At 42.2% G+C, this 26,219-nt stretch overlaps 1 protein-coding gene across 4 annotated transcripts in view; it reads right to left on the bottom strand.

Moving 5' to 3' along the window:
• Nucleotides 1-26,219, bottom strand: part of ARID5B (AT-rich interaction domain 5B) — a 175,338-nt gene that overhangs the window by 87,584 nt on the left and 61,535 nt on the right. For all 4 annotated transcript variants that reach the window (XM_081104887.1, XM_081104889.1, XM_081104888.1 and 1 more), the window contains one exon: nucleotides 1,390-1,620. In XM_081104887.1, the coding sequence (XP_080961013.1) occupies nucleotides 1,390-1,620 (231 nt within the window). The remainder of the gene's footprint in view (nucleotides 1-1,389; nucleotides 1,621-26,219) is intronic.

Consider the following 26,219-nt stretch of genomic DNA (forward strand, 5'->3'; position numbering starts at 1 on the left):
GACAGCCATTTGACAAACCAGAGATGTGAACGGCATCTAAAAAAACAGTCAGTAAAAAAATGTCATGTCCAATTAACTTAGGTCCCATTCCTCTCTTTCTTCCCTTCCTTCTTGGGTCATCATATCCCATCCCCTTATCCACACCCTTTCTCTGCTAGACACCTCCTTCAATATCCCTTCCACAGAAACCACAGGGCTGCTGAAGTCATGAATAATCAGATTGGAGAGGCCAGAGTGGATTTCCAAAGCCATGCCAAGGCCTGTAATGGTTAAGCAGAATACTCTGAATCTGAATAATCTGCAAACCAGGGATCCTTGAGAAAATGTTAGCCAATAGAACCAAGGCGTGTTCCAGCTCAAGGGACCACATGTGCTCTGTAGGCCAGAGTCTCAACTTCTTTGCAACCCAGGTACCCATGGGGGTGGTCATCATACTGGCCACTCAATGGAGACAGTTCCCAGGGGAGGGAGACGGTGAGGCTGGGGGTTGTTCACGTCTCAGTAACTATAGCAATTCTCAGGGAACATGTGTATTTTGATAAAGTGCCCCCAGGGTATTCTAATATCCCTGCCCACTGAGAAGCACCGGTATGATCCAATCTCTTCAACAAACAGATGAGAAAGATGTGAGAGATGAGATCTTGGCTTGCCTCCAGTCATGCAAGGTCTTCCAAATGGATGATACATCTTTTCCTCCTTCCCTTCTATCTACAGAGATAAATGACCAATCAGCTGGGCAGAGGTGCAGATAAAGATATGTGTGCATATATTCATCTTTGGTGAGCACAGTATATAAAGATATATGGATATATACAGATATAGACCTATTTCTTCATATACTGTGCCCACCAAAGATGAATATTTATGTAAATATACATACATATATATGAAAAAAAAATCTAGGGGCATGGGGATCTGTTATCTATCTATCTACCTATTCACCTTCTAGTATGAAAACAGTTACAATTGGTGCATTTTCACAGTTCCTTATAACACTGAAAAGTGAGTATCAGTTAAATAAAAAAAAAAAAAAAAACAAAAACCACAAAAAACAGTATCTGAATAGCCAGAGCCTTTTAAGAAAAAACTAACATGAACGCTTCCTGTCCTAAAGTCCAATTTCAAGGTCGACCAAGCAACTTCAGACTCTATATTGAACAACAAATTCTAAATAATAATCTTTTACCCTAGTAAACAGAGGCTGCCAAGGAAGGCAGTGATGCCTTATGCCGCAATAATTTGGGGGATGGGAGGGGTAGGGTGGCCCATTAGGCCTGTGAAAATAAACCCTGTTCCCCATCACTGCTCTTCACAAGAACTGAAATCAAGTAGACACGCACGCACAAGTTTCATGTAGGAAAAAAAAAAAAAAAAAAAAAAAAGACTTACCAAACTCATCACATATACTCTCATTTTCTATGAGAGTAGGGTGGTCGAAGGTGTCCCGGCAGTACAGGATCTGGGGGTTCTTGCTGACCACTGCGATGCCTCCCAGGGCTAACGCGAACTGGTCCGTTAGAATAGAAGACGGCTTATCTTGGATGCGTTTCAGCATCGAGCGGTACCGGCAGTACTGGGGGTAGCTGAGCACGATCACGTTCGTTTCTTCCTCGTCCTCTCCTAGACGACAAACAAGAAAAACACGTCCATTACCCTCTTCCCTCCAACTGTCATGGCCAGGGCATCATTTCAATAGTCTCTTCTGGGTTTTGTAGTAAAAATAGAGTCTTCCACAAGACTCTTAATACCAGTTCATCTTCATTACAGACTGGCGAATGCACCCTCCCAGCCCCACCTCCTCAGTCCAGAGCCCCCCAAAAGCCTCAGGCTACCTGGAGAGAAAAGAAAAGGTGGAGAAAATAAACAGAGGAATGGCCATATAGATGGGAAAAATCAGAATTTTGTTGAGCTTGTTTATGCTTATTTCCACAGCCTGGTATGGCTCTTTTTATTTTTATTATATCATCTTTCAGTGCTTGGAGGCTCGGAAAAGTCATCTGGCCCCCAGAAGATGTCCAAAGAGCCCTGACCGGTTTGGCTCAGTGGATTAGAGCGTTGGTCTGCGGACTGAAGGGTCCCAGGTTTGATTCCAGTCAAGGGCATGTACCTTGGTTGCGGGCACATCCCCAGTAAGGGTTGTGCAGAGGCAGCTGATCGATGTTTCTCTCTCATTGATGTTTCTAATTCTCTATCCCTCTCCTTTCCTCTCTGTAAAAAATCAATAAAATATATTAAAAAAAAAAAAGATGTCCAAAGAGCATCATCATCTGCTTTGGTGGTTAGCACTATTCAACAAATATTTCTGGTTCTCCCTCCCTCTCTCTCTCTTTTTTAAAAATGTATCTTTGTTGTTGAAAGTATTACAGATATCCCTCTTCTCCCCCCCCCCCCCCCCACAACATTGATCCCTTCTAACCCCACCCCCGCCCCACCTCCAGGCCTTCACCACACTATTGTTTGTCTGTGTCCATGGGTCATGCATATATGCACACAAGTTCTTTGGTTAGTCTTCACTGGAGTCAAGTGGTTGGTTACATGACTTGTTTTGGCCAATGAAATATGACAGAGGTGAGTGGCTCCTTTAAGAGCCAGTGTTTGACCACACGCCTCCTCTTCTCTGAACATCTGTAATGTTTCAGAGAGTGGCAACTCTGCCAGTCTGGGTCTTAGAGTGAGAATACCATGGAGCAGAGTTCCTGCTTGATCCTAAATGGATGTATAAGCAGAAAAGAAGCTTTCTGTATTTTATTTTGAGTGAGGCTGTGCCTTGGGGTTTATCGGTTTTTGCAGCACGGTCTATCCCACCTTGATTGATACATCTGCCTTCTCTGCCCTCCCCTCATCCCAGACCCCCTATCTTCTCATGTTCCTCAAACCCATCTGGTAACTTGGCACATCTCAGGGAACCACACTGAGAGGACGCCCCAAAGCAACCTTGTGAAAGAACCAAGTTAACTCAGGAGAAAGTCTCAGCGATGTTAAAGAAGCCCCCTCTCGCCCTGATCTTAATGCTTACTTACACCGCACTGTACCAAGTGCTTATTTCTAAAAACCAGATTCTGCATGGACGAACCCTTCCTTCATCTTAGGCCCTAGAAATGGCAAACACCCTCCCCCCCCCTTTGGTAGCCTGCCACCTGCACAATGGCACGCTGAATTTAGGCTCCATGACCCACTTTGCCATCTCTCTCTATAACCACACCACCAGGGCGTTTGTGAGCAATTCCCAGACATGTCACTTGCTTATCCAAAGGGGAAAATACTCAATATTTCGAGCCCTTCCCATGCTGCAGGGAATTGCACAAGACAGTTGTTAAGGATCCCAACATGATCGTGGCCATCTGGTAACCAGTGGGAGACGAATGAGTGAGGACAGAACATAATGATGGAACATAACCAGCACCAATGGAAGGTGCATGTGTGACCTTTTCAGATGGGGGGCCAATACCCAGATGTATTTCTAATTATGTTCACTTAGTTCCTCGGGCTGGAGGCTTCTTCGAGAACGGAGATGTTTAGCTGCTTTCAAGATGACATCTATTAACAGTTTACATTTCTTAGACTCCTGCCTGGTTTGTGGGTAGCCACTTTGTCAGCTGGCACACTTAAAAGGAAGCATGTTTACATCGAAGGTATGTCCTCCAGTGAAAAGAAGTTTGAGATGTTGATATATGTCCCAAGACATGCCAATTTGAGATTTTTACAGCAGACCAAGACATCTCTGCTTTCTATAGCGTTAAACCACAAAAAAATATTTAGTGGAAATATTCAGCAAATATTATCAGGATTTCAGAGTATCTAAGTACTATTTGTAGAAACAGACTCCAATGTGTCAATTTGTATTATTACACTCTATTTGTCCAAGATGATCAAGATCTGCCCAAGATTGTGCAAGGTGAGAGAGAGGGGTATAACTATGAAGCCCCAGGAATTATTTCAGCAGGCTCAGCTCCTAGTACCATCTCCTGTACATAGGAAACACTGCGCAAATACTTGTTGATTCTAAAATTCTATCTCAGTTGTGCTTTGGCTTTCTGCGATGGTGCAAAAGCTGCACTAGTTTCTCTAAGTGTTCTTGAAATGAAATAAAGTTGAGCCTTTCAGATTGAGTGAGGAAGAGTTAGTGTTATGGCAGATGTTGTCACCTGGACTCTTGGGACCACTTCACTCTGTTCCAATCCCTTCATTCTCCTTTTGGTTTGTTCTGACCATTTTTCATGAGGATGCTATCTCTAACACTTTCCAATTCTCTGGATGGAATTAGCTTCCTAGCTATCTCCTGTACTTTGAAATGGCTCCTTTTTTCCTTTCTCCCTTCTTCCCCTTCCCCTTCCCTTCCCCTTCCCCTCCTCTTCCCCTCCCCTCTCCTCCCCTCCCCTCTCCTCCCCTCCCCTCTCCTCTCTTCTCCCCTCCCCTCCCCTCCCCTTCGCTCCCCTCCCCTCCCTTCTCTTCTCCTTTTTCCTTTCCACCTCATCCTGGCTTGAAACCTTTATCCCTCTTTCTTCACACGTTTCCTAAACACAGCAACCATGCTAGCTTTTTGCATAGACTTATAGAAATTTATTTAGTTTGCATTTTGATCTCTCTCTCAGAATTATATATAAGTTATCTAAATTCTGTTTTCAGGTATATGTTCTTATTCAAACCACCATTGTACCTGGAACAGAATACAGGACCAAATTCCCTTCTCTTTGCCACTTTCCCAGGATTGTTGCAGGTATCACAGAAGATAGCAAATGAAAAAAAAAGCTCTCAACCAAAAATATGAAGGGCTGAAGGACAGTTTTCCTGTTTATGAAGCAGAACAAATACTATTGTGATTTCTGGTATTACTAATAAATCAACTACAATGTACACATGTGTTTCTCGTAACCTATCTCTTTTGTTCCTCACACAACCTATTAGTAACACTACTCCCTATTAATATCCCCCAATTTAGAGATGGGAAAACAGATTCAGACACCCACGGGGCTAGTCCAGGATCTCCAAGAATTAGAAAGTGATGGAGGTGAGACTACAACCCGATCTTTTAACTCTAACTGTGATGAGCACTAATAAAATAATAATAATAATAATAATAATAATAATAATAATAATGGTTTAACTTATTCACAATATTAAGGATAAGCATGTGGGCTCCTGATCAAGTAAAATACGAGCCTTCCGTTGCATGGAGAACTGTAGAGTTCAGCCGGTGATGAGCCAGAATTCTCCTACACTGTTTAAGTTAGCTTGTTATTATTTTGGAACACTGCAATTCCCACTGTAACGACTTAACATTACTGACACACCTTTCATGCATATCAACTTTCCATTTTCTACCCACGCGACAGGAAAGAAAGCCAACTCCCATTGTGCAAACCTAGAACCCCTGCTTCACATTAACCTCTTTCCACACTAAGAGGCCAGAGGCACAGTTGGGACCTGGTCTACAGTGGCCGCGCTGAGTGATGCCAAAACATAAATTATGATAATGTTGTTGCTTATGAACAGAACCACCCATTTAGGCCAGGATTTTGGCATTGTTTGGACAGAGGCAAATTTCCAACCTTACAATTAGATTTCCCCAGAGGAGTTGCCTTCAGTATTTACAAAAACCACAGAAAGCCCAGGAGACCCTCAGGACTCCTGTGAAGGTGAACAAATCATTCTTGGGGAGAGTGAAGAGAAGTTCCAGGGTAAAGGTGAGACTTGGAGGAACCAACCATCCCTCTGGGTCAAAGTTCCACTGAGTGAAGACACCCTGACTCTCCCTTGGAGTCTAAGCAGACATATTTATTTAACGGGAGGAACACTTTTTCCCTCCTCTAGACACAGTGAGGTCACCTTAATATGAAAGGTATATATACCAGAGTATAAAATCATGAGTTTGGGAGAGCTTCCTTGATCTAAGACTCTATGATCCTATAACTCCCTCCTAAGCCTTTGCATTAAATTAACTTCCTCCTGATACAGCTACAAAAATACTAAATTGTCCAACAGCTGTCATATTTTATTTTGCCCGAGTACACGAAGAAACAAAGCCAAACAAATCTTTCAAGAATTCTTATTGAAATGCCTCAGCTACTTCTTTCCTCCTGATGCATTTCAGATACACATAAACAAACTCTCCTGTGTAAAGTTTCCCATGAAACAGAGCGGCCTGCAAATGCTGCGTAGGACATTTTCCCTTTCCCAATTCATCACGGGGCTAGCAGATAAAGTGAAGAGTGAATAAAGAATGGATAAACTGCACGTTTGGTTAGCAAAACACAAACAAAGTGTTCTCGGAACAAAGATTTTCTTTCAACCACGCCCACATAGGAAAGAAATCAAAGTATTACCCTAAGGAATCTTCTCTAACACACTCTAGTCAGTGGTTGCTGGTTGGGTTATGTATACATTACTTGATTTCTGTCAACAGAAAATGATCAGCAATAAATTGCTGGTACCAAAGACTGAAATTTAAAACCACAATTAGGATATCCCATTAAAATGTCATCTCATTCTCCCCCTCCATGAGAAAAAAAAAAAGTGAATATGCCTATTTTTAAATGAAATATTCAAAGGGAATAAGAGAACCAAAATTACTAAACCTCATTTCAACTCCGGTGAAAAGAACTTTGCCTATTAAAACTTAATACCTAAAGTACACGGCTTGTAATGCTCAACCAGAATTACTCTAATCCTGCGCTTATATCGTAATTACACGTTTTGTTAACCTCTCTCAACGTCAATTTTTCACCTATTTATATATTCTCAAAGTCCAAAACAGAATTCCACAGAGAAACTGTAATTATAATGCGAGGCTCCACCCAAGCTTTTCAAACAGTAACTGTATACCATTGCTTTAATGCTCAGAGTTAGCTGCGGGTAGGGTAGGGGTGGGGGGTGCGGGGAGAGGGTAAGAGCAGGCATTCATTCTGAATAGCATGTTGCTCAAGTTGTCTTTGTACAAAGAGAGATGCATGAAATAGCAAACACAATGAATTAATGGAGCATTGACTTTCAAATATCCATAATGCTATTTTCTTTAAAAAAAAAAAAAAAAGATAATGGTGGCCAAACGCACAGAAGGCTGAAAACATAAATTCCAGAGGAGAAATGTGCTTTTATCTCCTCCACGACAATTTAGAAATGTAACTTTCTTTTTCATTCTGGGAGGAGGAGGCAAGGCTTGCTTCAGAAACATCACACCATTATGCTTACTGAAAACCACTGTAATCTACTTCTAACATCAGTAAGCTGTAAAAAAAAAATATTTCCAAAAAAAAAACCCTTCACACCAGGATTTTATAGAGCCTGGTGGAAAAAGTATGCATGTTCCTTCCTGCACCTAATTACCTCAACTGAAAAATCTGCCAAGTATTTTGCCCTTTAGTTCTCTTAATCGTATTAGGGCAAATGCATTTGGATGCCAATAGAAACAAGCATTTAAAGATTTTCACTTAAAAGATTCCAAATATGTATGAAGGCTACTTTTGAGACACAATGTCTCTCAACCTTCAAAGACAACATACAATATTCTTTTTAAAAAAATTTTTATTGTTGAAAACTGTACATATGTCTCCTCCACCCCCCCCCCCATGATCTCTCCCCGCCTGCTCCCTCCCCCCAGCATTTCCAAGCAAATATGAATTTGTTCATGTTATGAAACTTGATGTCTGGTTTTGAGACAATTTAAGTAAAATAATATCAATATGAGAGGCTCTTGCAATGATTTATGCTTCTTTCTGTTACTTTATTACATTAGACATTCCTTTCTCAAAGCTTTATACTTTTCGCTGTGCTCCTAGCAACCAAAGGCAAAGCATCAACTTTATATACCTGGCACTAGTCCAATTCTTACTGCTATTGACAATGGTAATGAAGTTTCCATTTAATTGCTGCTCTGTTGTGACACTGAATATTTGTCATAATTAGGCATTTCCTATTTTCCATCCATTCATTTTTGATTATTACTGAAAATAATTTTTCTTTATTCCAGAAAACCAAAGTATGAAAATTCTACAGATAAGAGTAGCTACAGCTGTTACTATCATTATCAACATTGTAACATGCAGTAAAAAAATAAAAAGAAAAAAGAATATAATTTCTCGGAAGGTAATTTTCCTTTCAGTTTAAGTGCTCTTATTCATCTTACAGTTACTCAATGATTTCCTGTTCTAATTACAGGACATTATACAGAAAGACATTTATAAAAGGAAAATTCATGTGACTCAATAGCTTGAATGGGTTGAAAGTGCTTAAAATTCCAAAGTTGTGTATCAACTTTATCAATTCCCGATTACAACTCTGTGTAAATGTGTAATGTGCCCCACCACATTTGTAAATCTCTCTTAAGGCAGTAAACTTAGTCCCCAAAGTTAGTACACATCAAAGGGAAAAATACATTTGCAGTTAAACTGATGTTGAGGAGTTGGGGTGGGGGAAGATCAGGGTTTTGTGTGTTTTTTTGTTTTTTGTCTGTTCCCCGCCACCGCCCCCCCCCCCCCATCAAAGCTGTTAAATTGGAGGCATGCCAAGGCAAGGAGTGGAAAATATTAATAATGAAAATAAATTAAATGCCTGATTAAAAGGGAGAGAGAACAAGATTCCATCCGGAATAGAAATGAAAATGCCACAAACTATTTCATAAAAACATACGGTGACGTAAATTACACATCAGTATTGCACTGTTGTGGTTATTTTGAGAAATGGTTTGTACTGTAAGTCAGCTGGTGCTGCCCCACCCTTAATGATTTTGTAATTCTCTACACAGTAAGCAAGGGGGGGGGGGCAGCTCTGAGATGGCTAAGACAGAAAACAGACCCAGCCATACAGAACTGGCAATAAAAAGATAATGTACTTTTAACATAACAGAACAAGAAGATTGGCTTTATTAACTAAAAAAAAACTACTTTAAATGGTCCCTAGCTTGCCATTTGTTTTGATAAATGGAAAGACAGATCTTCCCAGGATGGGCAACAAAAACATCGCTGGAGAACTTATAAAAAAGAAAATGTGGGAAAATATATCAGTGCGTGGTTGCAAACAGAACAAAGAATATTCCAAATGCAAGACCCAGGGTTTTAACCGTGCTGTTTCCAAGAGCAAGCCACTTCAAATAGATGGGCACACAAATATAGACACATGTATTAATGCTAATATCAGTTTTGCCCTGACTGTTGCTTCCTCACTCAAGAAAGAAAACAACGCAACTCAAGCAAAACCAACGCTGCCCTCGCTGAGTAACACATGATCCCACTGGGAAGCAAGCCAGCCCCACCTCACTGAGTTCTAAGGCACACTCAGGAGCCGCTCTAGATTTCATCTTGAGAACTTTGCATCTTATTTCCATAGGGCTCATCTCAGCCAAACTGAAATGGCACACAGAACAGGCATTATGCAATAAGTATATCTGCTGGTGAGACCACAGGGCCGGACTGACATGTAGGTGAACTGGTGACCACATTGGAGATGTGATTATAAGGGGCCTGACATATCTTAATATGCTTCCCCTTCACAAGGTTAACTGTTAAGCTAGAGTCAGCTATTCATTTTAGTATAAATGAGTTTCAGTATCCGAAAAAGAAAATAAAGCGAGCCCACAAGAACACCAGGAAGCCAGGGTTTAGACAAAACGCCCCCCTCTCACACTGTGCTAGGAGATTTCTCAGACATTAACTTACACATTCATTTATTTACTAGTGACCCAGGTAAGGCTATTATATTGGATTTGAACTTAATTAAACTCAACTTTTCTTGTTTTACAAGGAGCTACTCACACCAGTCCCCTGGTTATCATAAACCAAAGTTGCTCCAAGAGAAGCAAACTTGACCATTATTAGCACAACTGGCCTTAATCGTAATAATAACTCCTGCCATTTTTCCTCTTAGAGCATCTACACGGCTTTTTATTTTTTGAGTTGTGCCTTGTGCCTGCCATCATTGCACTCCCATTACTACAGCAGCTACATACACACACCCTTTACATTTGAGAGATCCTCCTGAGCCCCCAAAGTCATGAATAACGGTATTGAAGGTGTGCAACTGGGCAGATCAATAGCTAAATGATTAACTTCCACCCATCAGCCTCTTAGCGTGTAAGATACAAACGTATGCCTTAACAAAATAACTAATCACTACTGTCATGGATATTATTTCACAACACTGATCAGGCTAAGTAAATCTTATACTTTCCAACATGGTTTATATCAGGAAGAAAAAAAAGTGCATGGAGAACTAAACACCAAACAATGTCGGATTGACCAATGCCTACCATTTTGGAGACATTTTACACACACACACACACACACACACACACACACACACACACACTAAAACTGTGTGGCCATTAAAAACAATAAAATCAAAAAAATCAAATAACATTTCAGATTATGTGAAGATGCTTCTGTCATATTAAGCGGAAAAAAAGGGAAAGTATCAAATAATATATTCTGCCCCATCCATGTTTTTTGTTTAATAACATTACTGAGACATAATTCACATACCAGACGATTCATCCATTGAAAGTGTACAGGCTTTTAGTATACTCAGCGTTGTACATCTGTCACTACAATTAAATTTAGAACATTTTCATTATCCCATAAAGAAACCTGAAACTCTCCTGCTCCCACACCTCTTGCCCCTCACCAGCTCCTGACAACCACTGACCTAATTTCTGTCTCTATGGATTTGCCTACTCTGAACATTGAATACAAATGGAATGATACAATCTGTGGTTCTTTGTTACTGGCTTCTTTCATTAAGCATGTTTTCAAGGTCCATATACATTGTAGAGCACATTGGTATTTTATTTTTTGTTGTTGTTGCTGAATAATATTCCATTGTATGGATATGCCACATTTCATTTAACCATTCTATCAGAGGATGAAACATTTGGGATGTTTCTACTTTTTGGTTATTATGAATAATAGTGCTATCAGAAAACAACATTTGTGTAAACATGTGTATGGTCATATGTTTTCATTTCCCTTGTGTATATACCTAGGAAAGGAATTGCTGAATCATATGCTAATTCAATGTTCACACTCTGGAGGGACAGCCAGCTGTTTTCCAAAGTGGCTGTGCCATGTCACATTCTCTCCAATAGCATATGAGGTTTCTGATATCTCCACAGCCTCTCCAACACTTGTTATTATTGATCTTGAAAGCCATCCTGGGGATGTGAAGTGGTAGCTCATGTTGTCTTCTTTAATATTTAAAAATTGTAACAGTGGGTGCCTCTAGGGTTTGAAATTATCTGTGATTCTTATGTTCTCCTTTGTTTGCCTGCATTTTAACTGTGCAGTGTTTTAAAATGTGGGAACATCTGCCAATTTATACTGAATTTCAAGGGAATTCAAATATTCAAAACAGTCTTTAAAAAAAAGAGCAAAGTTGGAAGGCTCACACCTTCTATTTCAAAACTCACTGCAAAGCTACATAAGGATAAAATGTGATGGATTGGAATAGAGAGTCCAGAAATAAACTTTCAAACATGTGATCATTTGATTTTCGACAAGGATGCCACGAGCATTCAGTGGGGAAAGGAAAGTCTTTTCAATAAATGGTGTAGGGAAAACTAGATAGCCATAGGTTAAAAAAAAAAAAAATGAAGGTGGACCCTTACCTCACACCATATATAAAAGTAATTCAAAATGGATCAAAGACTCAAATTTAAGAGCTAAACTACAAAACATAGGGGAAAAGCTTCATGAACTTGATGTCATACTTTTTTTTAAAAAGCATCACACCAAAAATACAGGCAACAGGAATAAAAAAATAGATCAACTGAACTTTATCAAAATTAAAAACCTTTCTGCATCAACGGACACTATCAAGAAAGTGAAAAACAACCCACAAGATAAGAACAAATATTTGTAAACCATATACCTGATAAGGGATTAATATCTAGACTACATAAAGAGCTCTTACAGCAACAAAAGACAATCTAATTTTAAAACAGAAAAGGACTTGAAATGATATTTATCCAAAGAAGTTATACAAATGACACATGGAAAGATGTTCAACTTCATTAGTCTAAGACAACGATGATATACTATTTCATACCCACTAAGATGGCTATTATTTAAAAAAAAAAATCCCCAAGTGTTGGTAAGTATGGGAGAAATTGGAACTTTGGTGTACTGCTGGTGAGCATACAAAATGGTGTAGTTGTGGTGGAAAACAGTTTGTAAGTTCCTTAAAAAGTTATTCATAGAATTACTATTAGACCCAATAATTTCACCTCCAGGTATATACCAAAAGAATTAAAAACAAGGACTCAAACAGATACTTGTACCTCAATGTTGACAGCAGCATTATTCACAAGAGCCCAAAAGTGGAAACAACTCACGTGTCCATCATTAGATGAACAGATAAACAAACTGTGGAATATACATAACAATGAAATATGATTCAGCTGTAAAAAAAAGAATGACGTTCTCAGACATGCTACAACATGAGTAAACCGTGAAAACATTATGCTAAGAGAAATAAGCCAGATATAAGAGGATGAATATTGTATGATTTATTTATATGCAGGATCTAGAATAGGCAAATTCTTACAGAGAGAAGAATGGAGGTGGCCAAGGGCTGGGGTGAGGGGTAGGCAGGGAGTTGGGGACAAGTAATGGAGAGTTATTGCTTAATGAGTACAGAGTTTCTGTTTGGGATGATGAAAATGTTCTGGAAATGGATAGTGGTGATGGTTACACAACATTGTGAATGTATCTAATGCCGTTAAATTTTACACTAAAAATGATTAAAATGGTAAATGCTGTGGTATGTGTATTTTATAAAATAAAAAAGAAAGGGACATCTGGCAGGGGTTATATTTTCTGTATTGATACACTCTTAGTTATTTCTTGGGAGGAAAAGATGTATCTCTTCAACCAGCAACGAGAATATAAACTCCCAGAGGGCACAGAATCAGTGTCCTAATTTCTTGTTATCCCTCCTACATCTCTGAAGGAGCAGTGATAAATGTAATTGCCAAAAGACAGTGTTGCAATAAACATATGAACCTTCTGTTGGAATTAGAGCAGCCATGTCATCAGTTCACCCTCGGCTCTGGACCAACAGATCTTCCTAAAAGGCTAAAGGAATCTGGAGAAAGTTATCTCCCAAACAGCACTGTAGTCACTGGCTGGCAGGCCTTGTAAAATGAAGGGGCATGAGTGTAAGCAGTCATCTCATTTTTGTGACTCTCCTTTTTTAAAAATATATATGTTTATTGATTTCAGAGAGGAAGAGAGAGGGAGACAGAGAGATAGAAACATCAACGATGAAGGAGAATCATTGATTGGCTGACTCCTGCATGCCCTGCACTGGGACTTGAGCCCACAACCGGGCATGTGCCCTGACTGGGAATTGAACCGTGATGTCTTGGTTCATAGGTCCACACTCAACCACTGAGCCACGCTGTATGGGCTCTTTTATTAAAAAAAAAAATAATCTGACCACTTGAGGAGTTTGTGAAATACCCTCAAAGTGCTGAGCTAGCTCCAAACAACTGCACTGACATCCGACAGCTCACATCCTAAGGCAGTGCTGGCGAACCTATGACACGCGTGTCAGAGGTGACAAGCGAACTCATTCTTTTGGTTGATTTTTCTTTGTTAAGTGGCATTTAAATATATAAAATAAATATCAAAAATATAAATCTTTGTTTTACTATGGTTGCAAATATCAAAAAATGTCTATATGTGACATAGCACCAGAGTTAAGTTAGGGATTTTCAAAATGCTGACACGCCGAGCTCAAAAGGTTCGCCATCACTGGCCTAAGGTGACAAGAGTTGTATACATTGCCCTGTCCTCTTTCATAGCATCATAGGGCTTCTGGAGCAGCTTACTAAGGAAAAGAGGGTAAAGGCCTCTAAATTCTATCAGTGGCTCCTCTGAAAGTACTGGTCTTCAAACCAGAGAATCCCTACCCAGAGGGCCCAAGAAGACTATCCTGGAGGAACTGACATGGGAATGGGACAGATCCTCATCATCTATGTTACTCACTCCTCAATTCATCTGGTGGAGGAGGAGCCTGCATTCAACATGGCCAATCTCCTTCTCCACCCATCCCCCACCCCAGTTGTATTAAAACCACCCGAGATTAATCAAAATATTGTTTTCAGAGAAGCCTCCTTCATTGATATACCAAGTCACCTTAACCCACAGGCTTGTGATATTTCCCTTCTTCCACAGATTTCTGTTAGAGGAGAAGGTTGGCCATACAAATAGAGTTCTCTGGCCTGTGTTAAGTTGCTCTGAATTCAGAAAAGCCAGAGCAATAAAGGTTAATGATGCCGATCCTTTTACATATAGCTGGAATGCTCTGCAAGGCTACCATAAAATAGGGTACATTCTTTTTTTAAAGCTATTTTATCTAACCCAAAGTATTATTTCAACAAATGAGTAATATAAGGAATTACCAGTGAGATATTTTACAATATTTTTTTCACATTAAGTTTTCAAAATCTGGTATGCATTTTACATTATAGTGTATCTTCATTTGGACAAGCCACATATCAAGGGCTGAATAGCCACATGCAGCTAGTGGCCATCATATTGGATAGATAGCTTTAGGGAGTCCATCAGCAAAGAAACTTGAAGACCAGTGGGTTAGACAAGCTGGGCCTGAAGAGGCGGCTGGTAGGAATGGGCTGTTCAGGGCACTTGGCACAGTCCCCGCAGTGCCTTTCAGTCCCGGACTCCTACAACCTTAAGAGAAGAGGTTCAGAAACACCACTGGGAGTAGAGAACAAAACGGGAGGAAAAGGCACCAGAATGGCTATTTCATTGTGCTGATAACCAACACCCCAACAAAGGCCAAAGGCAGCGAGCAGCCCTGTGTCGTTACTTTAGGAGAGATCCTCACTCGCCACCTTTGGTTTCTGGTCAATGATAAAAATCAATTCACAGTTAAAAAAACAAAAACACGACCAACGTCAGCCCTAAAACCTGGTCTGAGCCCTCTCCTCTGGGTTATGTCTGATCCCCTACAATAACTGGCGACAAGAACACCCGATGCCATTTCCACAAACTGCCCTGGTCTCTGTCACGATGCCAGGAGGACAGCAGTCATGTGGACTGGGTTTTTTCCCTTTCTTCTTTTCTTCTGGTGTGCACAAGATGAAAATTAGTATACCACCTGAAGGAAGGAGATACTTAGAAGACACACTGGAAACTGAAACCACTATTCAATCTCACGGCAGTGCAGTCATATAAAAACCCTGGCACCTTCTAATGTGTTCTCACGAGGCATTGTGGAAAAACTTCATTGAAGGCTGATGATATGGATATGCTTTGTTGTACTCGGTTTTGTCCAGTGTTAGTAGTGAGTAAGCCGATGTAAGATGGGAGGAAGAACTGGGTTTATTCACCTTTCCCGTAATACCTATCATCTGCTGAAAATCATTTCCACCGCAAAAGTCTTCCTTTCCCCAATCTCTAATATACAAACCGACTTTCCTTTTCTCATAAAAGACATAATAAACACATTGCTGGTGACTAGTACATTAATTCCAGGGATAATTCTGTGGTTTCACACCACGAGTTACCAGTGCTACCGATCCCCTGTGCTGGGCGTCTCTTCGATATGTCTCTGAGGAGGTTTTATGTTCAGCAAGGGGTTGGCCTGTTTTTATAAATAAAGTTTTATTTGCAACTCAGCCAGGTCCATTCATTAACGCACTGTCTGTGTCTGCTTTGGCACAGTAGTGGCAGAGTTGTGTAGCTGGCCCAGAAGTCTGACGAGTTTGCTCTCTGTCTCTGTGGACCCCTGCCCTGGAGAACAGATGATTGCTTCATGAAAGCTGTTAGTTTGGATCATTGATATCGACTCCACTGAGATGCAGTCACCCAACTACACTTCACTGAACTTATTCACCTGAGGCTCCCCTTTCTTGTCTGTGGGTTCTCTGAAGGGCAGGAGCTGGGTGGGCCTCTAGCAGGTTTGAATCCCTCATGCAGTGGATACAAGTGAAGCACATGGTAGGCTTTCCATTAATGCTCATTTCAACTAATGTTCAATCCATATTTCAAATGAATGTTCTCTGGTTATTCACTATTTGGTGTTTCCTCCCTCCGGGTCCATTACCTAGTCTCTCTACCTTGCTGTGTGACACCTGAAAGTTCTATCACTGGGCTCCCTCACACTCTGCCTTTGCTTAGTTCAGCAACGGGAAGATACCAGCAGGAGATCAGATGGGGGAAACAGAGAAGTTGGGGTGTTTCTTTCCTGCTCCCTCTCAGCTTCACCACCATGGTTCTGGCTGTGGCTGCACCCCTCCACCAGACAGTTCCTCAGGGCTCCAGCTTTCACCAGGTAGCACATTTCCACCTCATGTTCCTGATATTTCTAGATCCTGGGTGCCTCAACCTCCCTTCTTTTTTCTTTTTTTAAGTATTTTTTTTTATTGATTTCAGAGAGGAAGAGAGAGATAGAAACATCAATGATGAGAGAGAATCATTGATTGGCTACCTCCTGCATGCCCCCTACTGGGGGTTGAGCCTGCAACTTGGACATGTGCCCTGACCAGAATTGAACCATGACCTCCTGGTTCAGAGGCTGACGCTCAACCACTGAACCCCACTGGCCAGGCTCAACCTCCCTTCTTGGTTCTTGTCACCCTAACCACGCTCTATAAGTCTTCCCTCTGTTAACATCTCTTCAGTTTAACCCTCTGAATGGAAATCTGTTTTTGCCTCAACCTTGACTGATATTTCTCCAGGGCCCCATTTGGCAAGTGGTAACTCAGTGGGATGTCCGCACACTCAGAGGTTAAGTGAGAACCAAGAGCGGGTATGTGCTCTGTGGGCCAGTCACAGCAGTACCACTGAGGGGCTTTTTAAAACAAAGCTTCCTGGGCCCCTTTCCTGTCATGCTGAACAAAGATGGCTGAGCTGGGTCTCTGGACTAACGCTTTCCAACAAGTACCCCAGGGACCAATGCACCTATAGAAACAGATGGTGAAATCCAGGTTTTGGGACAGGATGAAAATAAGAAGCAAAACCACTTTGAAGCAACGGCAGAGTGTCTGAAAGGTCCTGAAGTCAGATGTGTCAGCACGAAAGGATTAAGCAAAAAAAAGGAGGTCAGAGCTACCTACCTACCAGAAAGCCACAGGTGCTATGGAAGCTAAAAACGGGAATTATCCATTGGTCTTGGTAACACAGTTGAGCTTTTTATTGCAAGCTACATACTACAAAGTCACATAGTCCGTAGTCTCAGTAGCAGCATAGCCGTGAGCGTGAGGATCCACTGCTCTGAGAGTTTGGAAGCTATGAGCCCTGTAGTTCAAGCATTTGCAGAAGGAGTCAACCAGGTAGCATGTGTGAAAGCGTGTGCTTTCTCATGCAAGCACAAAGCAGGGCATGATGTTCACCAGCACTCACTAGGAGATCAGGTTCCTAATGTGCAAAATGGACATATTCCTGAGAGGATATAGGATACTCGATACATGCATCTTCAGTCAGTGGTCTGCCTACCACTGTTAAGAGATGAAAAGTACTGGCACTACTACAGGGCATAGGAAGCACCTGACAGATATCCAATATTATTACTGCTTTGTAAGTTGTTTCTCAACATATTCCAAAGAACACTAGTTCCTGGGAAGAGGAGGGAGTGTGTTGCCAAGTGTTATGTGGAAAGAGGGTACCAGAGTATGGAAAACACCAAGTTCAGCAAAGTTAAACAGATGGTCTCTTTGGAACCTTCACCATGCAAATGGGCATTTTAATCGATGGGAGGGAATATGCTGCCTTTCCTTGAATTTATGCTACCATGGAATCCCCTCTCACACCTTTCCTCACCTCTCCACCCTCCCCTCCTCCTACCTTATTTTTTGTCATTCATGGCTCACCTTAACAGGTTCGTGTTTCTCTCATCACGTTTTGGTAACTACTCACTAAAATGTTGATAGAGCAATCCCCTGCTCCCTTCAATTCCCATCCCTGCATGTGCACCCTACTTAGTTAACTGTATAATTACAAATAGGTTATTATGTGTAATATAATCACTGATCTGAATAAACACTTCACAATTTATAAAGCCCCTTCATGTGCTTAGATTCACTGAACCCTTCCAGAACCACCCATCTTGGAGTCTATGATGAATACCCCTATTTTGTACAGGAGGACACGGAAAGCTCAACAAGGTGAATGACTTGCCCAAGGTCACCAGCTAATGGCAGGGGCAGGTCACGTGGCATTAAACGTCACACTGTCCTCCTTACACCCCCGCTGCCTTCTGTTTGGCCCCAAGCCTGAGAGGGACTCTGGCAGATTCCTGAAAATCTGAGACTCTCCAGTGGACCAGTGGCCTTGAGAATCCTCACGAATTTATGAACTAACAAGAAGCAAACTATTCGTTTCAGGTTGTGCTATTAAAGTAGCCCTTCCAGTCTCATGTTCAAAACAATCCCCAAAATGAAGCTTGATTTTGCCATATTTGGAAGATAACCTCTGAAAACAGATTTTCATTGTATAAGATATTCTTCATCAGCACACTTCTCCACTTTGAACCCTATAGAAAGTCAATTGTAGGCTCAGTGAAACCAATAGCATTATTTCTATTACCTCCTCACTTTGGATCCCAGGACAAAGACCCACAACCATCTGACCCTCGCCTCATATATACAGCTCACACAACTGTATCCTAAGCATCATGGAAAAGATAGCAGTAATAGTGTCTTTTAATGGATGGTCAAAATGACCCTCCATCGACTGGTCAGACGCCACTTCCTGAGGATTCAGAGGTGGCCGGTGGCAGGTGGCAGGAGGACAAATATCAGAGAGCTAATGCCCCTCCCCTGGTAGAGCTGGTGGGCATGTGAGAAAATCTATATATATAAAAGCATAAGTGACTGTTACGACTGGACTACCGGCTATGATGTGCACTGACCATCAGGGGGCAGACGCTCAACACAGGAGCTGCCCCCTGGTGGTCAGTGAGCTCCCACAGCCAATCTCCTGCTCCCCCCCCCATCCCCCCCCACCCGGGCTGGCCTGCCCCAATCAGCCCCTATTGGCCCAGATCGCAGGCCAGGCCGAGGGACCCCACCCATGTAGGAATTCATGCACCAGGCCTCTAGTATATAAATAAGTCTTCTGACAAGACTCATAACTGAGGCAGGTCCTTGGTACCAAAGGAGTGTCAAGGAAGACTTCAGGCAGAGAAAGCTCCAGCTGAGTTTCAAAGGAGACAGAGGCAAGATGTAAGTAGGGAAAAACACCGTCACTCACGGAGTCTCTTTTCTGTGTTGGTCATGAGCACATCTCTCTCCTCTGCTAGACAACCCTACAGGAAGTAATTATTATCCCCATTTTCCAGATGAGGAGACTGACACATAAAAAACACTAAGTGACTTGCCAGTGGTCACACTGCTAAGGAGGCTTAGAGAATGGATCTGAGCCCAGTGCCCAGGTCTGCCTGCCACTGTTACCTCAAAAGGACTGAGGCCAAATGAAGGCGAGGGCTAGGTGGGTAGAGGAGGGGCGAGAAGGGGTGGGTGAGGAGAGATTAAACAAAGAACTTATATGCTTGTAAGTATAACCCATGGACACAGACAATAGGGTGGTGAAGGCCTGCGGGTGGAGGGGGGCAGTGGGGGAAAAAGGGGGACATCTGTAATATTTTCAACAATAAAGATAAATTAAAGTAAATAAATAAATGAAATAATTGTTGATAAATAGGGGGAGAGAGGGAGAGAGAGAGAGAGAGAGAGAGAGAGAGAGATGCATCTTCCGTCAGTGAAGACATTGGAATTAAAACTCCATGGTTGGAATGAAGGCTCTGGGTTCCTGAAGGACTAAGCCCAAGGGATGAAGAATCAGCATGCAGAGCACACTCCGGGGCCTCACACTTTGGGGATATTGTGCTCCAGCTCTGACAGCGATGTTTTTTTTTTTATTTCATTATTAAAATCCGAAAATTTCCGAAACCATAGTCAGTGAAATACAAAGTTTGAACAAAAGGGGGTTTAAAAAGTGCAATTTGGATTATGAGCAGGTTCATGTAGAAGAGAAACGGATCCATCAACTACATCGCCCACAATTTCAATGTTTCCTTTTTCATTTTTATTTCTGGCACTTGTCTTGCAAATAACCCACATGCTCACCCGAGCAAGCACTTCACGCTCCCAGTATATAAGCACTCGAGATCCCTTTTTAATAATGAAAGTTATTATTAATATATTTTGCCTCGCCTGAAATTTGCTTTTGTTTCTCAGGTGGATGCGGACAGAGAACATCAAAATAATAGGTGTTATCATTCACCAGGCCAAAATGCGACCAATGCTTTGTAGCTAAATATAATTCACGAAGCACCATGTAACAGCTCCATTTAGTGACTCTTCACAATCACGAAGATTTCAAGAGAGTCTGAACACCAGCCAAGATGCCACCAAAGTATACTTAATACCAGCAAATATTACATGTTAGAAAAATTCCATGTTTGTCTCCTTCTCCGGCTTAAGAAAATCATCCTCACTAAGACAAAGCCACTGCAATCCTTCCATTCTAAATGGGAGGAGGGAGCGAAGAGCTTGCACTGGGAAACTGAGTTCTGCTCTTGCCTAAAATTAGCATCCAGCTCTCATTTTACTGGCTGTTAAGCTTTCAGGTCCTTACTTTAAGTCCAGCAGGACACTCCAAATACCCATGCCTTGCTCCAATAACAACTCTTGAAGCTTAGAGGATTTCCAACACCAGTTATTCTAAGGATTTGGTTGGAAGTGCACCCACGCAGCATCCAAAGGAACCTCAGTCCATTGTCTTGCGCAGCCAAGAAAGAAGCCGGGATCCATCAGGTCCCTTTACCGCCTCCCGTTCCCCCCAATTTAGATGATTTAAAGTCATCCCTGCTCTTTCTGGCTAGGGGGCCCATTTCTAGATTAAAAAGCCATATAGCCTACCACTTTGGGTGGTTATTTCTTAGTATCGGTTTGCTCACACTTTGAACTCTGGAAGTCAAGTCTCGTCCTGCCGTGCACAATAAGAAGAATCAAAGCCAGGGGCTTCCTTCGCTGCCACTTCCCCGCTGGCTTCTCCTCTCTCTTATCGCTAGTGGAGCCGAGCTTCAGCACTGGGGCAAGTGTGCTCATGCACAGGTTGGTGGAAGGGATGCTTCCAATAAACTTTCCCACCACACGTTATCGTGGGTTACAATGTTCTTTCACAAGCATTAATCAATGACTTACTCCTTCACGGGTAACCATGAAGAGACCAGGAGAGTAAGGTAATTCTCTTCTCTTCTTACACATTTCTTTTCTAATTTCAAAACTAAAATAGAAATATATCTTTACTGTAGAAGATACAGTGAAGACTCCCTTGACCTCACAACCTCTGTCCTTTAATGGAACCTTACACTTGTGCTTCAGTAGAGCATTCTAGAAAACCGGGGAGCCTTGGTTTCCAGACATGAAGAGCCCCCTGGAAGAGAAGGCCAGAGACCTAGTCCAGCAATTTTGCTCAGTTCTGAGGTTTCTGACTCTTTCAAAAATCACAGTGAAATAACAGCCCTCTTAGTTCCTCCAGAGTGTAATTTACTTAGTACACACTCAAAAATAAAAAATAAAAAAATCCTACCTACATGGTACATTGTGACAAGTCAGAGCCCACGGCAAGGATGTGAGTCTCTGTGAAAATAACCAGCTCAATTTAACCCCGACTCTCTAGCTGTGCTGCTGTGCCTTCCAAACACATGGAGAAGTGAGACAACTACAGTTTGTTCGAAGTGTCTCATTACATGGATTTAAATAAGATTTCTAAACCTGCAGAAAGAAAAACACTTTAAAATGCCATTTGTTTCCAACAAGACTCTGTAAAGACAGTTGGTGAAACGCTTCAGAAGCTCAGGTTGGTGGAGACTGAAGTCACCTCCTGTGCCAGGCACGTCTGACAGGAGATAATGAAGCTCATAACACCCACGTCGGGGGTTTGTTTCCTGCCCGGTGCATCCTCGTGGGCCCCACACCATGTAATAGACAGGTGTTAAGAGACCCGCACCGGAGAAATAGACATTGTAGGCTTTGATGCGATCTTAAACCTGACGAACTTGCTTCATCTCTACAACATTCAAGTACAGCTGACTTGGAGCCAGTTTCCTAGCCGGTCTCACACATCTGGGCAGGTAAAATACAGTCAAGTTTGCAAAATGCCAAGCACACTTCCCAATGGCTATTAATACTGTAGTCATCACAACATTTGAAGCCAAACTACAAAAAAATACAAATAAAAACCTTCAGGCTATCTGTCCAAATATTCAGTCATCAAACATTGAGAGTCAGCTGCCTTTTATTGAACATACACGATTGACAGGTAAGCGCTAGGCCCTTGATGTGTATTTGATCAGTGCAGTAACCCTGTAAGGGATATGTTTACTGCTTCCATTTAATAGATGAGGAAACTGAGGCGTAGAGAGATTAACAGCTGGGTCAAGGTCACTCTGGAACCGAGAGCCCCTGTCTGATCCCATAACCACTGCTTAGTACTTTTGAGAGAAGACTACACCAGGATAAATCTAGGACACCAGGGAGCCGCCACTGAGGCAGCACGAAGCACAGGGCCGTGTGCTGTGGGCTGGGCAGGGGAGATGCCCAAAGGAGCAACCTATTAGCTAAGCGATGACATCTGGGACCCAGGCATCATATAAAACGGAGGACAGAAGTCGCTGTCCCGGGAAGCCATGATCCTCCTCTTTCTGGTTCAGGGTCAGCAAAGAACCGGCCACCTACCTCCTCGGAGGAGGCAGGAGGGGCGCGTCCTGGTTTTGCAGTTATAATTCCTTCACTGCTCGCTAAGTGGAGGCAGGTAGTATTTTCTGAGCACAGGACACATTATTATTTTAAGAGAGGCCTTTGGAACCAGGAAGCTGGATGCATTTATGAGATCAGCAGCTATTTTTCTGAGATGGCTATAATACAATTCATTTCATTTGCAACTGGCTTAACGTGAAACATTGTTTAAGAGAGACAAATAAACAACATTTGCTGGGCTTCTCTGCTCCCCACCCCTCACAGTTGTTCCACAGGAAATTTGTTATTGATTAAAGTACAATTACATTATGGTCGGGGAAAATCAGCTCTGGGATAAATGGTCTTGAGAAGTGTCCTTGATGCCCATGAAGAAGTAGCATTCAGAAGGCGCGGCGCACCAGGCCCTGGCGCTGTAATCTTGGCCAACTTCTCGCTTCCCTGGGCTGCAGGGTTGTCTTCTGTAAAATGATGGGGCCGCTGCCTTCTCAGGAAGGTGGGACCAGGGAAAGGCAGCATCTGCCCTCGATCCCTAGGCATGACCGCCTCCTTGGGTCCCTTCCTCCACAGGGAAATATTAAGAATTACATTTTACAACCGCATTGCTATAACGACGCACCTATAAATATTATATATTAAAACATTTTCATCCGGCCTGGTTTTGCTCAGTGGATCGACCTGCGACTGAAGGATCCTGGGTTTGATTCCAGTTAAGGGCACACGCCCGGGTTGCGGGCTCGATCCCCAGTAAAGTGCATGCAGGAGGCAGCTGATCAATGATTCTCTCTCATCATTGATGTCTCTATCTCTCTCTCCCTCTCCCTTACTCTCTGAAATCAATAAAAATAGGCCCTCGGCCCAGAGCCAGCTATGGCTACCTGAGAAACTGGCCCTGGAGAAAGGGCCAGCCCCTTGTCTGCCGAGGGCCTGAAGACGGGGAAGCAAGTTGGAGGGACTGGGCCTGGGCTTGGGCAATGTTGCTCTGCAAACGACGGGTCCTGAGTGAGAGGAGGACCTGCTAAGGGTAGCCCATTGATGAGAATGAGACAGGGAGAGAAGAAGCGACAAGTGGCAACGATGACATTGGTGATGTGTATGACGTGTGGGATATAATCCAACCCCTCTGTCTCTCCCACCGACTCTGAAATTCTTAGTAAGACCTCCCCTGCTCAACCAGGAATGTTGAATTAAAAAAATTAAAACAAAGTCAGGAGATTGTATTCCATGATGCCTAAAGTCTTTCTGTTCCCACTCTAATCTTAGACTTTTCACCACCAGTATTTAAATACTATTCCACCGTGCCAAAAGCTGCTTCCTGTCCCAGAGGAAACACACTCATGTAGGAACTAAGGAAGGACTTTGAGGAACCTGATCGCTTGCAAAGATGCATCACTGTCCCATGCTGCAGCCGCTTGCAGGCAGCGCCTCCCACGAGCAGGCCACGCGTGCTCTGGCCGCGCACCGCGCTGTCCCAAAGGCCTGTGTATTCCCGTCTTGGACAGCTGCATCCACACCCAATACCTCCGGCCATGTCTGTTCCGTGGACGTGAATGAATGCTGACAACTGAAAATGAGCATGTGAAGTGCTACATTTTCTCTGCGGGGCACAGAGTTCTTTGTAGTTTGATGTTCGTCAATCCTGCACTTTTGACTGTTGGGTCCTGATGCCCCCAAGTCACTCTCACTCCTCAGGGGCAGCCAAGTGAACATCCCCAGCGTGGCTGGGCTTCCTCCAGCCAGCAGTCCTGTTTCGGCATCATCACCATTTGCTCCCCAGAGCTTAGGCCTTGTTTGAGTATTTCATTCATTTCCCCCTTCGATGCATACCAATTCCCTACACATACACTAAAAAGCAATTCATCTATTTTGTTCACTGGTATTATCCAAATTCCAATTATTTGCACTTTGGCATTGGGTCTCATTATGGAGAATAGGAACATGAGTAATGTAGTCTCCACGTGCTTACAAAATATTTAGGTTGACTTTGCAACCTGGCATTCAATTAGCCCATCTGTTTTAATGCGTGTTTTATTTATTTCAGAGAGGAAGGGAGAGGGAGAGAGAGATAGAAACATTAGTGATGAGAATTATTGGTCGGCTGCCTCCTGCACGCCCCACACTGGAGATCGAGCTTGCAGTGGGGCATGTGGCCTGAATGGGTATTGAACTGAGCCATGCCGGTTGGGCCGACTAGCCAATCTTTATTCTGGAGCTGGCTGTTCAATACAATAGCTGCTAGCCACGTGCAACTATTTAAAATTACATGAATTACAATCAGTTCAAGTAAAAAAAATTCAAATTCAGTTTCTCAGTCACACTATATTTTAAGTGATCCACCTAGCAACATGTGCTAGTGGGCCCTTATTAGGACAGATACAGAATGGGTCCGTCATCACAGAAGGTTCTATTGGAAAGTGTTGCCTGAGGGTGGGACAGTTGCAACTTTTTTCACCACTATGTCCCTTATGCTTGACATGTAGTAAAAGCTCTAATAAATGTTTAAGGAACTAAGATTCTTCATCTCTAAACATGGGAACAAAATGTGTTCCCAAGAAATACTGAATTAGACAAGGAAAAACTAAAAAATACAAAGAAAAGTTATACTGGGAAAATTGTTCCCATAAACAAAAAATAGAATTCTAGTGTTACCACACACACACAAAAAAAAACTATCCCTAGACGCCTCTCTGTGAAGGCAGAAAGAGAATGAGACTGTGGCTCAACATTTACACCCATGGGTCATTTACAATATTATTAGACAGGCAAGGTTACCAAAGCCAATATAATAATAACACGATAGCAATTGTAGTGGCCATAATAATAGCAATGATGGGGATATTGATGGCAATATGCAATATAGAGCATTTCCCATTTCCATAACTCTTTTATGTCTTGTCTATGAATCTCACAAAAATGTTGTGAGGTTGGAAATCTTATGCCCATTTTATTGATGGGGAAAAAAGAGGATCAGAAGAGACTCACTGACTTGCCTAGGATGACCCAGCTGGTAATATCCGGGCTCAGACTTTCCTACTCCAGATCTTTCTGGTCTATCACAGCCCCTATATTATGCTCTGGGCTATTCCTACTTTCTATCTGTTCCATTAAATGAATTGAGATCCCTAAACAAAAGCAGACCTATACTTCCAGTGCCCCAGAAGGCTAACTAATCGATTGTCCTCCTTAATAATAATTTTTGGCTTCTGCAATATTGAAAGGCTAATCTTTGGTAACCATAGGCTCCAGCAATCATTATTAATTTATCACCCAAGAAACCATTTGTTCTGTGAATTATCAATCTCCAACAGTGGTTCTGAAGCTCAAGCATGATATACTGTGCTCTGGGTTGCACAGCTGCTTTGCATTTTGAATTCTTTATTTATAGAACAAGTCAAATTAATAACTCAAAAATGTTGTTTCAGGCAAAGTAATGGACACACAATAAAACTATTCATTTCCTAAAAGGTCACTCCAGGAGATGCATACATTGTTTAAAAGCCTACCA

The sequence above is a fragment of the Myotis nattereri genome (assembly GCF_964212035.1).
Source record: "Myotis nattereri genome assembly, chromosome: 13".
In the NCBI taxonomy this organism is placed as follows: Eukaryota; Metazoa; Chordata; class Mammalia; order Chiroptera; family Vespertilionidae; genus Myotis; species Myotis nattereri.